The 17,975-nt window shown below is 43.9% G+C and overlaps 1 protein-coding gene across 6 annotated transcripts in view; it reads right to left on the bottom strand.

The window, feature by feature from the left end:
• PIK3AP1 (phosphoinositide-3-kinase adaptor protein 1) overlaps positions 1–17,975 on the bottom strand; it is a 49,541-nt gene that overhangs the window by 20,921 nt on the left and 10,645 nt on the right. For 3 of the 6 annotated variants that reach the window (XM_037400832.1, XM_037400827.1, XM_037400831.1), the window contains 2 exons: positions 2,021–2,169; positions 1,032–1,176 (listed from right to left, as the gene is read on the bottom strand). In XM_037400832.1, the coding sequence (XP_037256729.1) occupies positions 1,032–1,176; positions 2,021–2,095 (220 nt within the window). In that variant the 5' untranslated portion in view covers positions 2,096–2,169. Of the gene's footprint in view, positions 1–1,031; positions 1,177–2,020; positions 2,170–5,278; positions 5,381–5,691; positions 5,919–15,972; positions 15,996–17,975 lie in introns of those variants that run through there. The other 3 variants (XM_037400833.1, XM_037400829.1, XM_037400830.1) reach the window with 3 other exon arrangements.

Below are 17,975 nucleotides of genomic sequence, written 5' to 3'. Positions count from 1 at the left end.
CATCTTGGAAGCTTCTTGATGTTTTGTCCAGTATGCATTCATAGATCTGAACTTTCTTTTTGAAACACAAATATTTTGAATCCCACTGAAATTGATCTTTCTCTGCTTGACTGTTAACAACTTGGAAAATGATGAAATCGTTAGTCATGCACAAAAGGAATTAAAAATTTATTTCTCTTGCTGTTAGAAACTGCAGAGCTTACATAGTTGTACACTCCATCAACGTGAAGGTCATGTTTATAATTCAAAGTGCAAGTTAGTTTCCAGGTCCATGTTTAAATTATAAGTCTTGATTTAAGACAGATTAAGTTGAACAGTTTTATGTGGGTGAGGTCACCTTCTTTAAATCAATCCACCTCACTGACTTTATGGGAGCTGCAATGAGTATTAGTCTCTATTCTCAGAGCTGGCAAAACAACTCTTCAAGAGGAGAGACCAAAGCAGATTAAATAAAAATGTTGGAAAACTACTATCTCTATCTGTAAGGCTCTGAACTATTGCTCCTAAAGTTTAGTGAAACTTAAGTTTAGACAACCTACAGTTTTGTATATGTAAACACCAGTGACAGAACATATCTAAATTAAAAGGCAAGCCAGGATAAATAGTTTCAGCTCTGATCACAGAGAGCTCATTCACATACTAAGCACATGCTGTCATAGTCATACAATTTACTGGCACTTACCTTCTCTTGGTGCCCTGCCAATGCTAATGTAGTGGTGGTTATAACACCCTGTTAGGTTCAAAGTGCTTTACAATCTGCAATCTGCTCTCAGAACTTCAATACAGTGTTTCCACCCCGCAAGCTTGCTGCTGCTGAGGGGAAAACTGAGCCCCCAAGCAGCAGTCTACCTCAGTTTCTCATCACACAAGTATCACAGATAAGAATGCAAGTTTAAGATTTCCTGACATCAGGTTTTCCCGTGTTGCAACCTTTACTGTGATACTTCTGGCACTTTTCAGGACAAGCAGGCTGCCATAGAAAGGAAGCAATGGGGGGCAGGGGGACGGGGGAGGCTCTCAGCCCAGCTTACTTGGAGCCTCCACAGAGATTGTATATTCATTCTCCATCTCAGCCAGCACACGCACAGATGATGCATTCTCTGGAGAGAATTCAACTTCAGTTTTCACTTCGCCATCTAGTTTACATTTCATGATAATATAAACTGTTGTCTGAACCTAAAGAGAAAAGGCATTACAACATAGGTTGTAGGTTCACAGCATAAGAACACTTTCTTTGTTAAGTCCCTTTTCTAGGGATTTTGTTATCATTGCAATTAACACAAATTATCATTTGTCATTTCCACAATCCTGAATGGTTTTGAGAAGCATCTTCCCAGGTGGCTTGTGTTACAGTTTGCACTAGCATAGACACATGCATTAAGCCAACAAAACTGCAGATTTATCAGCCAGATTTATAAACCGATTAAAGCTAGATTTATAAAATTATGTAGTTTCAACTCTATCAGTCTCTTTCCTCAAGCAGCACATCCCCACTCTAAACAGAAACAAAGGAAGAGACTTAGACTTCTTCCATCTGAGGGGATGCTATACTAAGAAATACCATTTTTCAGACAGGAAAGACAATCCAAGCTCTTTGGAGTCACTTGCAGGACATGCATCAGAATTGTCATGTTCGACTGCATGCAGGCTGTGAAGTTAATTGGTTCATTACAATCACTTTATTCCACTTGATACCACTAAATCTCACCAGAATGGAAGATGGGAAGTCAAGAGTGTGAACCTGCCTCACAGCACACAAGACAAGCAGCTGTATTAATGAGACTCTCTGTCAGTAAGTGACATTGCAGCCTAGACAACACTGGGCACCACATGTTACTACTCTGGGCCTAGGGAGCCGAGCTCATAATAGAGACACTGGGGACAGGGGGCTGAGAAGGAAGGTGACAGAAAAGGAATTAGGGATTAATTCCTGGCCTGTAAAGCTGTCCATTACAGAACATTATAATGGGTTGCACCAGCCCACAGCAAGAACACAGCCTGAGGAGTGGACATACAGTACCCCACACCGTATGCGGTCAGGCTGCACCACCAGATGGTCCCTCGTGCTCTTGGATGATCCATGTTCTTCACTCATGTCAAGTCCGTGGGAGTAAACTGGGTTCTTCTCGTCTTCTGTTTCTGTATCAGTCACAGAGTCACAGCCTGAGTCTAAAATAAAGCACAGAGTCCTGTTACATCACTCCCCTTTGCTGAAAATGCATATCATACACACCCGTCCTGAGAAATAGCCAGGGCGGTGATAGGGTGGAACGTGCTATTCTTCTCAAAGTAATGCTCAGAAAAGAGGATCTAGCTGAAGAAAAGGAAACTACAGAGCTTCCTCCTTTGTTTGCTGGGGAACATTCACAAAGACACAGAAGTGCTGCAGTAGCACTGAACATGCTTACAAAACAAACAACAGCGCCAGTCTTTGCTGAGGTGGATAGTCCCTTCCCATGTTAGGCAGGAAAATCAGTGTGTGTCAATGTCTAATGTAAGAATGATTGGCAACGAGACCCATCTGACTCCAGTTGTGCTCTGAGTATATATTGTTGGATGGGCAGCACCCTCTAGTCTTCCTCTCCTAAAGTAAATGAAGAAAACCAACTTTACTTTCATTTCAGTAGTATATTTCGGTTTCTGGGCTCTGCCTATGTTGCTCACCCCAATCCCAAGTTCATTATTTGTGTCAACAAAACACAAGGCAGTAGTCTGAAGGAATCCTGCTCCAGCAGGAACTATAAGCTGCTGTATCTATCTATACAAGACAGAAATTGAAACATACCAGAGCCTTTGTGCTGAAGAATAACAGTACTCTACCCAAACAGACCCAAGAGTAGGAGTAAATCTGTGTGTACAAAACAATGTTCTCATTCCTGTTTGCCAGTAACAGCACAGATATTGATGGAAGAGCAAACAAACTGAGTTGATATCACTGGCTGCAGAAACACCTAGCAAGAATTAACATAGATTACAGGTCTCCTACCTGTGCCAGGAAAGTTTCCTAACTAGAGAAAGGAAACAACAGACAACTTTGTATCTACTTAGTAGAGAGCACTTTCTTACCTAGATTCTACCTCTTAATTCATGATTCACACTTTTTTTTTCACCTGTCTCCCAAAGCATGGGGTAAAAGTCACTGACTTCCCCTTGCCAGAAGACTCCCTCCCATTGCCAAAGTTTTCCAAACCTTGGAAAACTGTGGAGCAGTCAAGAATTTAAGACAACATTTTGGAAGTTACTTACTACTTACTGTGAAACACATCTGTAAAGAGCAGTGCAAATTATTTACTAGATAAAAATCTCAGACTTGGGCTGGCAGTTTTTCTATTAGTAGGAAATGATCTACTTAAAATTCTCGGTCCTGATGCGAAACACCTAAGCAACCAACCACACTGTCAAAACTGTGGCATCCATGCAGTTAGGCTGTCAACAGTCTAGGTTTTACTCAGAATCCCCCAGCCTCTGGGTACATCAAAGTTTCCAAAAATCAAGAGAGCCAAAGTTATTAAAGCAGGCTTCTATTACAAGTTCATGTCCTGCTAGTTTCAAACAGTGAAGCCAGAAGTCAGTCAGGAATTTAAATCTAGACTTCATTATTACTACCAAAGATGTAAACTTAGGATATTTGAAATTCTTTGTCATGCACTTTTTTCCCCCTATATATTTAAATGGAATTTTATTAACTACATTAATGCAACTTTGCTTTCAGGAGACAGGTTTTAAGGCACAAAATCTTAGTGAATCATTCAGCTGAAATTTTTGTCACAAACAGTGGTGCACATTCACTTAACTTCAATTATGTGAATCACTCCACAGGGCAAGTAAGCCTAGTCACATCAGTACAAGTAGACTGCTGCTTTAATGTTTGCTGTAGAAAGACTAGAGCCAAAAATCTGCAGCTCTAGAGTTCAAGTAAAGCATCACCACCAACTCGGACATTTCTTAAACAACCCTAGAATAGTACATGTAATTGAGCAAATAGATTTTAATATTGCACCAACACAAACCAGCAGATCTGGCTAAGAAGCTACTTTGACACAAGGCCAGGTACTGAAGGTGGTCTTTGGGGTTTTCAGATAGTGATACCAAGTATTACAGAAAACGGACTGAGGTTTTAAATTCCTTAACTCATTACTTTAATTGATACTGTCCAAAGTCATCAGCTGTAAGAGTCAGACCCCAGTTTTGGAAACACTTCTCTTAGGGAAAGGTGGACTACTCCCACCTGGGAGCACAAGGCTGCCAGCTGCACAGGGACAATAAAGCACTGGTCCCACAGCCTTCCCTTACATGACAGCTATGCCAAGTGCATACACCATGTCTTTTGGGGAGGAGGAGAAGAAGCAACCACTACTAGAATAGCATCTGTGTTATCTCTGTTGGTTATTTCCAGTGTGACTAAATCAGAAAGACTAAGCTCACCACAGATAAGAGAGCGCCAATGATGACCAAATTACAGCAAAGCATAAATGTCCCTGCAATACACGCACAAGCTGACAACACTTGCCCGCATCCTCATACCAAGGGCATCATCCCCACCCCAATATAGAACCACTAGTGTGGCAATTTGTACCTCACTTGCTCAACATATGGTCAGTTTCAGAGGAAAATGAAACTTAAAGCTGTGGATCTCAGCTTCAACATCTACAGTAAGCAAGGATAAGAGGGAAGCAAGGAGAGAACAAGCCCGCCAGTCTCTGCTTTACTGACGTTATTTGATACTAGAAACAAGTTAACAAATAAAGAATAACTGGAGCTTTTAAGAAGTTCTGACATTGCCCGATCCTGTCTTGCACTTCCACATTCTTGTAACAGAGCTGACTGCGCAGAGGTCATATGTAAAAACAGAGCTCTTAGGTAATATGGGAAGAAGCAAGCAATGTTAATCAGTAATTGGATTAACAGTTGACAGAACAGAGTTTTGGGTAAGAATTATTCATCTGTTTTTTCATTCAGAAAATTCTGAAATTGCCAATTACCTACTTCCCACATAAGCAGTGAAGCGATACTATGGTCATCTTGCAAGTTCTAGTCACATGCTACTGACGTGTCAACACGCAAGCACTGGAAGAGGAAACCATACCATTACATTCGATAATGTCCATGCTCTAAAGGAACGTGCTGCTAGATCAGGCTTCCCACTCACCACGATACTTGAGTAATGACAGCCCATTTGCATATACAGATTCAGCAATTATATCATTATAATGATACACAGGCTAGAGAGGCCATCGCTGAGGAGATCAATAGACTCATTAATAAATTTAGTGAATACCTGAATTGAGCTTCTCCATTAGCCACTGCTGTAGGTCAAAAGCTCGTGGTTGTGAACAGCTCTGCCTTGACTAGAGGGCCTTTCTGTTCCCCTTTAAATGAAGGCTACCTCAGGTCACGCTTGACAGCCTGTGAAATACTTGTGAGCATAGCTGTGAGGGGAGGAGATGCGGTCCAAGAAACCCAACCACATTTCCCCTTGAAGAACATGCCTCCCTCCAGGAAGCGACTGGCTGAGCTGCAGAGAGCAGCCCTGCGCTAGCCTCTCTTGCCAGCCCTGCCAGGCTCCACACACAGCCACCCTGCAGAAACCCAGCTCCAGGGAAAGCCCAGGGAAAACGCAGGCATTGCCACGTGCTTCACAAGCCACTTAGCAGCTTTAGGAACCAACATGAAGCAGCCAGTTACTCTGACCTGTTGCTGTACAGCACATGCAGCTTGCTCTGTCATCCACTTCCTCCTGGCTAAGCTGGCGGGCTATCAGCATGGAGCCGACCGTTCTGTGGTTTCTCAGAAGTCAGCCCGTAACACCACAAGACACGTGAATGCTCAGGAGTCAGAAGCCTGTCCAGGCCACTCTGTCATCCGTATCTTAACACAAATGGAGCAACTAGGCAACAGCTTGTCTGTATAGGGTCTGCATGTACAGACTACCCTCCCCCTGGCATCAGTGAACACTTCCCATCCCCATCCATCTCAGCTCACCAGCTGAGACAACTAGCTTTCTTGAGGCCTCAGACCTTCACCGCGGTACACCCAGAGCAAGAGGGAAGGCCCTCAAAGGGAGCTCCTACTATCACCTGAAGCTCACAACCAGCCAGCCTCCTTTTCCAAGTGCAAACAAGGACATTAAATCTCCCAGAGCAGCTCCAGCTGCATCTGCAAACAGCAGGCAGAGTACTGACAAAGTAGTCAGGGAAAGCAGGGGAAGTTATCTCTCATCATGCTAGCCTCAGAGCCCCTGCTTTATTGAGGAGATAAACACTCAGCAGTGAAACATCTTGTGATAACCCCTCAAAACTGGGTTGTACTGTAGTAACATTTCCCCTTTCAACAGACAGAAGCATGCAGAAAAGCAACAGGTGAGAAGAAAAAACACAGGAAAATGTAAGGCTTTGTAGAACTGTCCATACAGAACAGACAGAGTACAGCACATCTGTCCCTCCTCTCCAAACTCCTCACCCCAAGCAGCTCATCTACAAGCATAGCACCTAAACCCAGATTTTCAGTTCTACAAAGAAAATGGTAAAAGTAGTTCTCATCCTCCATTAAGGAAGCAAGCTGTGTTGTACTATGGCAAGTTTTGCTTCAGCTGCGTGCACACACACACACTTGTGAAACTCTTTGGGAAGCTATATCCTCACAAAGAACACGACTGGGTTGAGACTTGTTGACAGTACCAGTGTTTCAGCAAATTTTGAGAAGCCAGAAGGTAAGTTGTGTTTGACTTTGTAACCTACGAAGACAATATATATCCTTAATACTCAAAACCATACATTACTCCACAGTTCCTCTATACAGCGTATCTCTTCCAAACTTCGAGGAACAGGTTTTGTTTCCTTTGTTATATTTTAGAACTACAGACACATAACTGAACGGAGAAAAACGTCTTTGCGGTGGAGTACAAGAGGCTTCCACAATCTTCACAAAAATTTAAGCCAAGTGAATTAATCCGTTCACTTTTCTTGGTTCTGTTTTTTCCTAAATGCTGCTTCCAAGCTATTTTTTAATTTAACCTTTGAAATGAAAAGGATTTTGTGAAAGACGAGTCACCAAGAGTTGTTTACAGTGCCAGTGGCAACTCCATGTCACTCCTGTAAATACTGGAAGGTAAGGATGGGAAAGTGGCCAACAAATACCATACTTGGGTTGCAGGAACAGGAAACTCGGCACATAGTTCTGAGAACAGTGAGGTGAAGAAAGGAAAGTCTGAAAAGCTGCAAGTGTGGAGAGGGCACAGAAGAGAAAGCAAGACGAAAAAATACGAAAAAATACCAGACATTAGAAAAGAGTGGTAAAATAAAAACCTCAAACCAAACAGGAACTGGCAGAGAACAGGAAGGTAACCCACAGAATCAAAGGTACCTTCTGTTGGAGTATTCCAGCTTACTTTAGTTACACCAGAAACTTCCAGTTCACTGCTTGGGCTGGGCTCAGTTTTTAATTATTGCTGGCACTCATTATTAATGTCAGATGAAAAATGGGACTGAGGAGGCAAAGCCAGCTGCAAAGCAACTATGATCAGACTGGTGCGTACACCCGTTCCACCTCATAAGACATTTCCTGATGTGCAGAAGCATGGGTAGGAATCCCAGATGGAATGTCCTTCCTGCATTAGCCGTGAATGGAAATGGAAACTGGATTAACACACCTCTGAAATTCTTGCCACGGACACAGTGCCACACAGGTAACAGCTGAGAAACTGCCTACCACACTTTGTCTGCCCCAGCAACCCTCTTCAGCCTCCTCTGCCTTGACTGCAGATGACTACAGTTCTTACAGTTCAGCTTGGGGGCACTGGTCTGCAGCCCCCTCTTCCTTAGTAGCTCAGGAAGGTACGCTCTTGGTCTGTAGTGCTGCAGGCTGCATGAAGGCACCATCCACAAAGATCTAGAGAAGTTTCACAGAAGCTCAGCAATCAACCCAGGATTACTGAGCTTCGCCTTGTCATCCTATCACAGATTAAGAGGAAATTGCAGTTTGTGACCTCCTGCAAGACTCTTGCAAACCTACAGCTCTTGTTCATTCACTAGCAGCCCTGAGCTAAGAGCAGGACCTTTAATGCAAAGAATTGGATGCGCCCAAAAGAGCAGTGACTTTTACAGCTGCAACGTGCAAGAGCTCAGGGAAAGTGTACAGTCTGAATCCAGCATGGGTTGTCCTCCAACCCCAGTAACAGACAGATGCTCCCCAAATACAGACCCCTCAAAATATTGTTCTGAGATTGTGACAAACTCTGCTCTTAGAAACCTCATCAGATGACTTGCACAGTCCTGGAGAAGAAATGTCTTCTTCCATTACCTAATAAAGCACCAACAGAGTACCACAATGAAGTACCAATAGAGTACCAACACTGTCCCTACAGCGCTATTACTTGTCCAGAAAAGGCTTTGTTTCAGCCCAGACACACACCTCCAGAGAGCTACCCTGGTTTAGTGTGTCTGTTGAGCTGCAAAAAAAATACTATCTGCGCATTCATCTGGGGCAGATGTTCACAACAGAAAGAGCTATAGCAGCTTAAAATACAACTGCACCCATCACAGCCCCCTTTCCCTTTCCTGTTTCCCCTCCTTGTCTTCATTTTCACCAGAGGCTAAGGCCCACACAGCAGAACCAGTGGAAAAGAGCACGTGTTTGGCTGCGTCAGCGAGGCGCAGGACCAGGATCTCTGCTTCAGCAGCTGACAACAGAGGTGTAAACTAAGCTGTCAGTCCCTGAACTTCAGGGTGGGGAGGAACATTTCTACACTTCACTCACACCTACTGCAAAGACTAGCTGCCAGCTCGGGGGTGAAATGCAGTCCCCCTTATAACACAGGGATAACACAGTTTATCTGACCATGTCTAGAGCATGCTACAGATGCAAAGTGTATTTAGCTTGGAGTTCTTTCACTAAGATTCTAGCAAACATGGACCACACTATGCTGCCTCAAGCTAAAAGCATGCCTGGCTATCATGGTTCACAAACTGCAAACGAACTCATAATTCTTTGAAGTCTCAGTTAGCCTGAGGGTCTCACAGGCCTAGTGGTCAATCTGTGATGGGATTAAATATATAAATCCAAAGAACTAGCTGGGGTGCACAGGAACAGGACAGAAAGAGGAAAGAGCTTCTGAGGAAGAAGCAGGATTCTGGCCACCCGGAGAACAGACTCTGAGTTGTGTGTGTAACTGACCAAGTCTCAGGAAAGAGGGGCTGCAGCAGTTGACTTCAACCACCTGTGCCAGAAGGAGACAACATGAACTGAAAAAGCATATGCACAGCTGATGATTTTTGAGGGCGCCAAGAATCACATTACATCAGTTGCTGATTCAAGTCTTCCTGAGCAACCACATGCAAGAAACATGAACATTCAACTTGCTGATTAACTATCTCTCCTATTGCAGTATCTCCTTGCATCAATTTAAGCACAATGCATTAACACTTGCATGACAAGGAAGACTGTCCACATACAAGCCACAAAGCTGGAATTTCACCTAAGAGAGATGGGTAGCTGCTTTGGAAACATCCCACTAAGGAGATTGCTGACTGATGGGGTGGTTCTACAAGTGGCTTCAGTAGATCTAAGGCCACGTTACTAACTGAAAGGGCAGCCCTGTCCTCCCTCTTTCTCAAATAGTCTCTGTAGGAATACCAACCACCCTTGCAGTCCAATGCCACACCAGATCATCCAGCCAGATGAAAGGTGGAGAATGAGGCAGACCACTCTTGTGCAGCAGTCCATGCTAAGGTCAGCCTATGTAACCAACGAAACTTCCCCCTGGAAAACTCAAGATCCACTGTTATTCTCAAGTCACTTCTGGAAAACACATCAAAAGTTTTCTGTGGTAATAATGAACAGCCATGAAAATCCTACAAAATGCAACCCTAGAAGCAAAACAACTGTCCAAGTGCACAACAAGGGTCTTTGAAACAACCTGAAGTCTGCCCGACACATCCCTTCAGACCTGCTCTGTAAAGCATCTCTCATTTGACCACACACTTCTGCAAAGATTTTACAGAAGTGACTTCAGCTGTTCTAAACTTGGAAGAAGCCATCAGTGGTGGTCACTGGACTCTTATTTAAAGCAGATGTTTTAAAGCTTTGCGGTTCACATTGGCAGATACTGAGAATTAGGCTTAGTCGCTACCTTAAAGCAACCTGTGGGGAGGTTATCAGAACTATAAGCCACAGAGAAATATGATTAGTATTTACAATGTGCATGAAGTCTATTACAGCTGGATGCTTCTTAACCACACCAGTTTCTGTACTTTCCTAGTTCCAGGCTATCATTTCATTGTCTCTGTCTAGAAAGCTAGTATGCACCTATGCTAGCACTGCTTGAATCTCATACAGTCATGAAAGACACGCCGTGAAGTACTGATTTTAATGTGCATAAACTGGACTTTATGAAGCACCTTGATGACAAATAATGCATCCATCCTGCAGCTGGGACGACTATTTCAACTGCTAATGGATAAGGACATTCATGCATTTCTCTCAATATCAGTTGGAGGCTTAGTTAAGGTTTCTCTGACAGCTCTCTGAAGTCTCTGCATTTCCAGCACCAATCATCTATAACCATACTAGCATCTGCAAGGAACGGCATGCTACCGGCATGTTCTCTCAACCTTAACTCCTTTGGAACAGCATCAGTTTCCTCCCTTGACAGGCAGTGAGAACCAGCCGGGCTGCAGAGCTCCCATATAATGAAGCAGGCTCCCACTGCACCCAGAGGGCCGACTAATACCTCACCTGATCCCCTTCAAAGAGCAGGGTCAAAGAAGCGTATCTTCTATTTCAACACAATAGAACAGAGAAAAATACAGTTTTAAGAATTCACTTAATTTTGCCCCTTCCAAAGGAGGAGGGGAGCAAGGGAGGGAAAGAGGACTGCAGTACAACAGATAATCATGCTCCTTCAGGTCTTCAAGGCCACTCCAATAAGCTTGCAGAAATAAATGCTGGATTAATTCTCCAAGATAGGACTACTCAGAATGCATTCCTCCAGAGCACTCAGAGCCAGAAGTAAAAAAAAAAAAAAAAAAAAAGACCAAATGGTCCCCAGCTTCACATTTCTCTGTGCTTTTGGGTCTGTACATCAATTCCTGTCCCTCCCTACCTCCAGCTTGCTTCCTTTACCATACTCTGACATCCAGACAGACTCTGAAGATGCAAGCAGAGATCACAAACTTGGCACAGGCATCCACATCCAACCTGCAGTTTCTAGAAACTCCTTAGGGCCAAAATGGATCTTGCAGAGAATGGCAATTTCATGCATGGGACTGGAAACTCTCCAGGAACATTTTGAGGATGTGGGACCACAGTACGAGGGGCCTGAAAAGATCAGCTAGTGAGGAAGATACAATGCTAGGGTTTCACCTAGGATCTCATACGGACAAGTTAAGAGAGTCCAGCAGGGCTAGAGGAACGTTGCAGTAATTCAGAGCTGCATGGACTGCGGTCTGCTCACAAGCTAGAGCCTTAGAGATACAGTATTAGCTCTCTAGCAACAGAACAGGTCCCAAAGCACCATCTTCTGTAAGGCCACAGATTAAGGAGGTAGTTTCATAGAGGCATTGATATGACACAGATTCATGATTCTTCCCTACAAAGATGACTGGGGATGTCAAATTAACTCACAGAACTCTTTTTGGCTGCTTTATTTCCAGGATGTATCCTTTAAGGGGGTGCCATATCTTACCCATAAAGGAGTTGGCAATGTCATGCCTCTTCCTAGCAGGATTACTTTCTGCATCCAATGTTCCTCAACAGCTGTGCTTTACAAAATTTAATGAGCAGCACAAGGAAGAGGTGCTACACCATTCAGGTCTTGTTCTGCCTCCACATGCAACGGCAAACTCCACCGGCACTGGAAATCACGCCACAGCACTCCCTCTGCTAGAAGTATGCTCCCACAGAGGACAGAATGGGCCTGGGCAGAGGGAGGTTGCAGTTTCCAGTTTATAGTATCCCCTTCACTACTGCAAGTCTCAGCATTAGGCTGACAGAGTCCTCCTGACTGAAGTGCCACCTGCCAGAACACAGCACAACAGATACAGTAGCTGCTACTGTCAGAGGAACAGTTACTAATGCCACTGTACAGTACAAAGCACCGCATCTCAGTGAATTGTTGCAGTACACACCTGAGATAAGATCACCACTGCCCTAAGCTAAAGTGTGCAGCTCTTACTGACCAGTGGCTTTTGTGGTTTCTAGTGAGAAGTTGCCCTTAAAAGCATTCAATGCTTAATGTATTTATAGGGGTGGGAAAGAAAGGAAAGAGTGTTCAAGTTTATCCAGAAAAGCCACAGATTATTCTTCTAGGTGATGGTATTTGCTTTGTCATTCTTCAGGACATCTCAAGTACAAGGGTAATATACCAGATAACACTGGATTTCACTGTGCTTGTGTCCTGAAACAGTTACACAGAAAAGCAGGTCGCAAGCACATCAAGGCCTAACATGGAGCTTGCCTGAGCAATCAAATGAACAAACTCTGACACCCCTCCACAGAAAGGCTATTAGCCACTGAGCTACTCCAGGAAAAACCCGCCTTTAGGTAGAAATCTTGACATATGTAACAAGTAGGAATTTCTGCATCATCACTGAACAGATCTTTTATCATTAACCCCCAGAGTAACAGGATAGCAGCTGCCACCCAACTTAAAAATTCATTGTGAATTTAGGGATCTAGCCCTGAATAACAGCGATCAGCAGAAGTCAGCAGTCAAATAACTAAAGAAGTATCAGGCCGAAAGGAATCTGCCATGTACTACCACTTCATCTCCCTGGGTCGAGACACACTTGAGAACATTTTATGCATCTGTCCAACATGACCTCAAACTCTGAGTAGCCTATTCCAAGGTTACTTTATCTTTACCGCTTGAGTCCAGCACAGGACCACAAAGATTATTCAAGGACCACAGCATCTTTCATTCAAGGAGAGGCTGCAAGAGCTGGTACTCTTCAGCTTGGAGAAAAGAAGGGCTGGAGGATCTATCAATGTTTACCTGATGGAAGAGAGTGAAAAAGGAGGAGCTAGACTCTTCTCCACAGTGCCCACTGACAGGACAAGAGGCAACGGGCACAAAGTGAAACACATGAAATTCCATCTGAACACAATAAAACACTTTGCTACCCTGAGGGTGGTCAAACACTGCAACAGGTTGCCCAGAGAGGTTGTGAAATCCCCACCTGCAGAGACACTGAAAACCAGACTGGACATGGTCATGGGCAACCTGCTTTATCTGACCATGCTGAGCAGGGAGGTTGACTACATGATCTCAAGAGATCCCCCACTACCCAAAAAATTCTGTGATATGTTCTCAAGTTTCATTTGTGGTTTTACCAGTCAACAGAAGAAAGCCAGGAAGTTAATTCAATTCCTTGACATGTACAGCAGGGAGAATGATAACAGCTTACACGGTTTCTGTCACGCCATTTCCCTCCCATCCCTCCCAAGAAAAGCTCACTGCCTTGGTCTCTGTCATCTCTCAATGAGCCCCTCACTAGGTAGAGCAACATTCCAGCTCCTCTTCATCTACGGGCTCCAGCAAAATTCTCATCTTCCTTCTAACTGCCCACTGTCCTCCACATTTACTACATACTTCCTTACACCCACTTCTGACCCTCTTATTTTGTAAGAAGTTCGCTGGTACTGATCTTTCTTTCTTGTCCATTTCACTGCAAGAGAGCTCCGCTCAGCCAAGGCTGTGCGACAGCATGGTTCACAGCTGCTGTTACATTCAGTTGTCACCTTAGCAATCTCAGGCAGATGTCTACTTCCCTGGGTTTCTCCCTGCAAGAGTTTGCTTGGGTGCAGAAAGTTCAAAGCCACTGATTAATTGGTGAATGCTTTAGAAACATCAGCTTTTAAAGGAGAAAATTTCAAGACAACATAGATGGGGGCTGAAATAAACAAAAGAAGTTGAAATGTGTGTAATACAAAACAGATGTCAACTGAGCTTTGAGAACACAGGAGGAAAAGAAAGATCGCAGAGTCCAACCATGCGGCACAGACAGCGAGCTGCCCGGTGCACAGAGCACAGCATGGTGTGGTATCAGAAGCCAGACAAGAGGGCTTAATTAGCAGCTAGGCCGGTCACTGCACCCTGGCTGGTGACTATGCCCTGCCAGACCAGAGCCGGCTTGTGGAGTGCCACCCCGAGTACTTCCATGTCCTTAGCACAACTATTGCACAGCCTGAAAAACTTCCCCACAGATAACAGGAGTGCCTGAAAATGCAAACCTTCATGCCCTCTGTAGTCTGCCAGGATTGAGAAACTGTAGAAGTAAAAATGTCCCATCTACAAGAGAGCAAGAGTCAATGTCAGCACACAGTTCTCAAAAAGGCTAGCTGAGTGCTTCCTCATTTCTGAATTTGTACTAAATAAAAATTAAAATAGCTTTTTCAGCATGTGATATCTGGGGGTGTCATGTTCCCATGATGCACTAAATAAACCACAGCCTAACAGCTGCACTATAGGCAGCATAACCTGAGCAGGGCCAGTGTGCAGGCTCTGGAGAGGTATTTGTCCTCACCATGTCTCGTGTCCTAAGCTCCACTAGCTCAGGATTCGGCTATTAGGAAGCTGAAGGAAGCTCTGTCATTTTTGCATTAGGCTTAGTTTTTTAAGTGCTGACACCACTGTTAGAAGTACCGAAGTGTGTTTTAGAAATGTGAACACGTGCGCAGAGAAGTACTTCCCAGAGGAAGACATCCAGACAAGTAATTTCAAATATGATCTTAAACTTTCTCTGCTAAGTGCTGTAGGAATTGAGGTCTGCCTTACTCAGGAGAAGTTGAGAGTCTGCTGTAGAGAACAGACCTAACTGAGACCTCCTAAGAGGTCCTGACTTTAAAGCCTTCACCTAAAATCCTAACGATGAAGTCCCAGGAGCAGAACACAGGCTGTGTTTTTCTATGGGAGAGGTCTGCTGTCACAAACACTTACTTTAAGTCACTTATGCTGGGGCTGGCTGCAACCAAACTATAATGCAGATGCTAATTTTTTTATTACCAACCAAGAAGAAAGTTTTCACAGTTTCACCCAAAAAGGGAACTATGTACACCTGGGGTTGTCTTCTCTTCAGGGGAAGCATCAGAACATATTTGCATCTGAGGCCATTCACAAAACTTCGTCTGTAGAATCACCCAATGGAAAAGGTCAGCTAGTCATTTTTTTTCCTCACACAGAGGCAGGATCTGATACATTAATCCAAATACTTTTGCCATGAAACCAGACTACCATAAGTAGGTTCTTCCTTCACAAGAGTCAGAGTGACAGCAGATGGCTTGCCTTGGCAACTGCACTGATGTGCGCAAAGAAAGAGCCTGATGTTACCCAACTCTTGTGTGCACCTGACAGCTCACATCATGCAGGGCTCCCATAACAGTAACAGAAGTCCAGAAATTCTGAATCTTTATTTACCAAACTATTTGGAAAATGCTACAGCAGACTTCACAGCAGATGAGTTTGTTTTTAGCTTGTCTTTCCTCTTCGACAGATATTTTCTAGATATACTGAAGTCAGTTTGAGATCAACATATGCTTGTCCAAATGAGAAATCAGAAAATAAGCTGATTTGGGGTTTTGTTATGTAGAAACAAAAACAAAAATCCAAAGCACAATCTCTCTTTCAAAACTCCATTTACATAAAGCTAAAGCACAGGGGTTTTCGGGCACATGCTAACTTTCAGCAGAGATGACACCGCTGGAGAAGGACTCTACGTCCAGCTGCGAAAACTCAGACTGTAGTGCCTTACCCTAAAGAAATTTTGCCATAGATGAATGGCAGCCAGTTCACTAAACAGCCAGGCACACAAGACACACTTCCCTGGCTGCTCGACAGACAGCATAGCACTACCAGTAAGACTGACCTCTGCCCCTTCCCAGGGTGGGCTCTGGGAAGTGCTGGGAAGCACCCGGGTCCCCTGAGCACAGCCCCCAGTGTGCCAAGGGGCCGCCAGCTGTACACACAGAGAGCTAGCTCACCTGTGGAGAACCACTTCTTGAAGTGCACGAAGAGAGCCAGGTCAGCTTAATACAATTCATCAGCTGCATCTGACATCTGAGAGAGTGAAGGCTGTTCTCCAGTTGACAAGGCTCTGCATTAAGCACACCACCACCACCAGATTTGTCTTCCCAGCATAAAAAAAAATTGGATTTTGGATACTTTCCCTTAACAAACACTGTCTCTCTCTAGAGAGGGCAACAGTTGATCCAGAGTGGTTTCTAGCTGATCCATTCCTATGCCCATCCCCTTCCCTTCACCTCAAATTCTCTTTGATTTTTAATGCGTCCAAAACAAGCATGATGGGTGAAAGCCACTCACTAGTAGGAATCCACTTGGCTAAGTGAAACCTCCCACTACAGCCCATCCCATCTGATGAAGGACAGAGAAATTTGCACTTCCCACTCCACCCACCGCCCAGGAAGCAAGAGTCTTTCTTCTGCCCCGTGTCATGCTTTGTGCACTCAGAATGCAGCAAGTCAGAACAGACTGGCAAGAGCTGGCTCCGGGACATCTCAGGATCACCATCCCTTTGTACTCTCATCCACTCTTCAGCTACACTAGAACTTACTGCTACTCTGGCCTAAAATAACTCTTACAGTCCTTGGACACATTAAGTAAAACCATTACCACTAGTAATCCAGGGAGATGTTTAAAGCTCCTAACTTTGAATAGCATATTTAAAATCAATAAAATATTAGGGCCATGCTCTAGACTCAAGTTTGAAGGAAAACAGTAACCAAACTTTTACTTTTGCCAGGACGTGTCAGAAGAGGTAATTTAATCTCCAGTCAGTTTTATTTTTCAGAGTACAACAGCTCAGCCACTGTTCTCTGTCTTCTTCCAGGCTGAAAGCAAAGGAGCCAGATTACTTTAGCCTTAGGTTATCCACTGGGAAACCAAGACGTTTTAGGAGTGTTTGAAAGGCAGAAGCAGATTTTTAATTACTAGGAAACATGTGCTGTGACCTGGCTACCTAAGAATGCCATCTTCACCATGATCCCCAAGTCATCTTTTTTCAGGGGCACTGTTTTGGCCAAGACCATGGCTTTCAAATTTTTTTTACTGTGATAAATTTGTCGTTATGATAATTGCTGCTGTTATCCTGGCATAAAGCACCTTTATGCACACAAGACCAGACACACTAGAAGACTACATTGCCTCATTTATGCCACTCAATACAGACAAACCTTAATCCAAGATGCAACCACAGGACTCCAATCCTGCTAAGGCTCACAAAAAACACTATAACCCTAAGTATGGCAGTGTCATAAAAACATCCTGACCAGCACGACTCCCTGGAGCTCTCCACCTTCATTTCAACAGAAACTATGAGAAAGGAGTACCACACACTCCTCTAGAGTTCACGAAAGTTCAGACTCAATTCAAACTCAGTGCATGGGGCTTCTGTATTCTCCAGCCATTAATACTTCTGTGCTAGCAAGTGGTTGGGTTATTTTTAAGGCCATCAGTGCAATTCTCCAATTAGCATCTGCCATTCCATCACAGGTAACAAGCTGATCTGTGGCCAGTATGGTTGTATCTCTGACTTCAAGCCCAGTGTTAAAGAATACATATTAGACAACCTTATTTTGGTTCTGCTATGACAGAAATGTAAGTCTGAAGAAAAAGGTAATTTTCCACCAGTTGAGGTCAAACTGCAGGGCACAATATTTACAGGTAGAATTTCAAAGATACTCATGTTTTTATTTCCAATTTGCATTCAAAACCAGACACCTAAGATAACCTCCAAATTCAGAGGTTCTCTGTAAGTCACTGGTAATCTCTCCTGAATTAGGGACCCACTGACCTGGCATAGTAAAATTGGCTTGTAAAACTTCCTAGTTTACAAGGGTTGTGCAATTTGCTTTGGTTTTCTATTCCTGTAAAACACATTACCAGTGCTAAAATAAGGATAACCAGTATTACATATCTCCCTCCTCCAACCCCTGACCAGGAAGCGCAACCCCACGACTGCTACCTT

Source organism: Falco rusticolus, chromosome 9 (assembly GCF_015220075.1).
Source record: "Falco rusticolus isolate bFalRus1 chromosome 9, bFalRus1.pri, whole genome shotgun sequence".
In the NCBI taxonomy this organism is placed as follows: domain Eukaryota; kingdom Metazoa; phylum Chordata; class Aves; order Falconiformes; family Falconidae; genus Falco; species Falco rusticolus.
The sequence above is the reverse complement of the archived record's forward strand: the minus strand, read 5'-3'. Positions and strand labels throughout refer to the sequence as shown.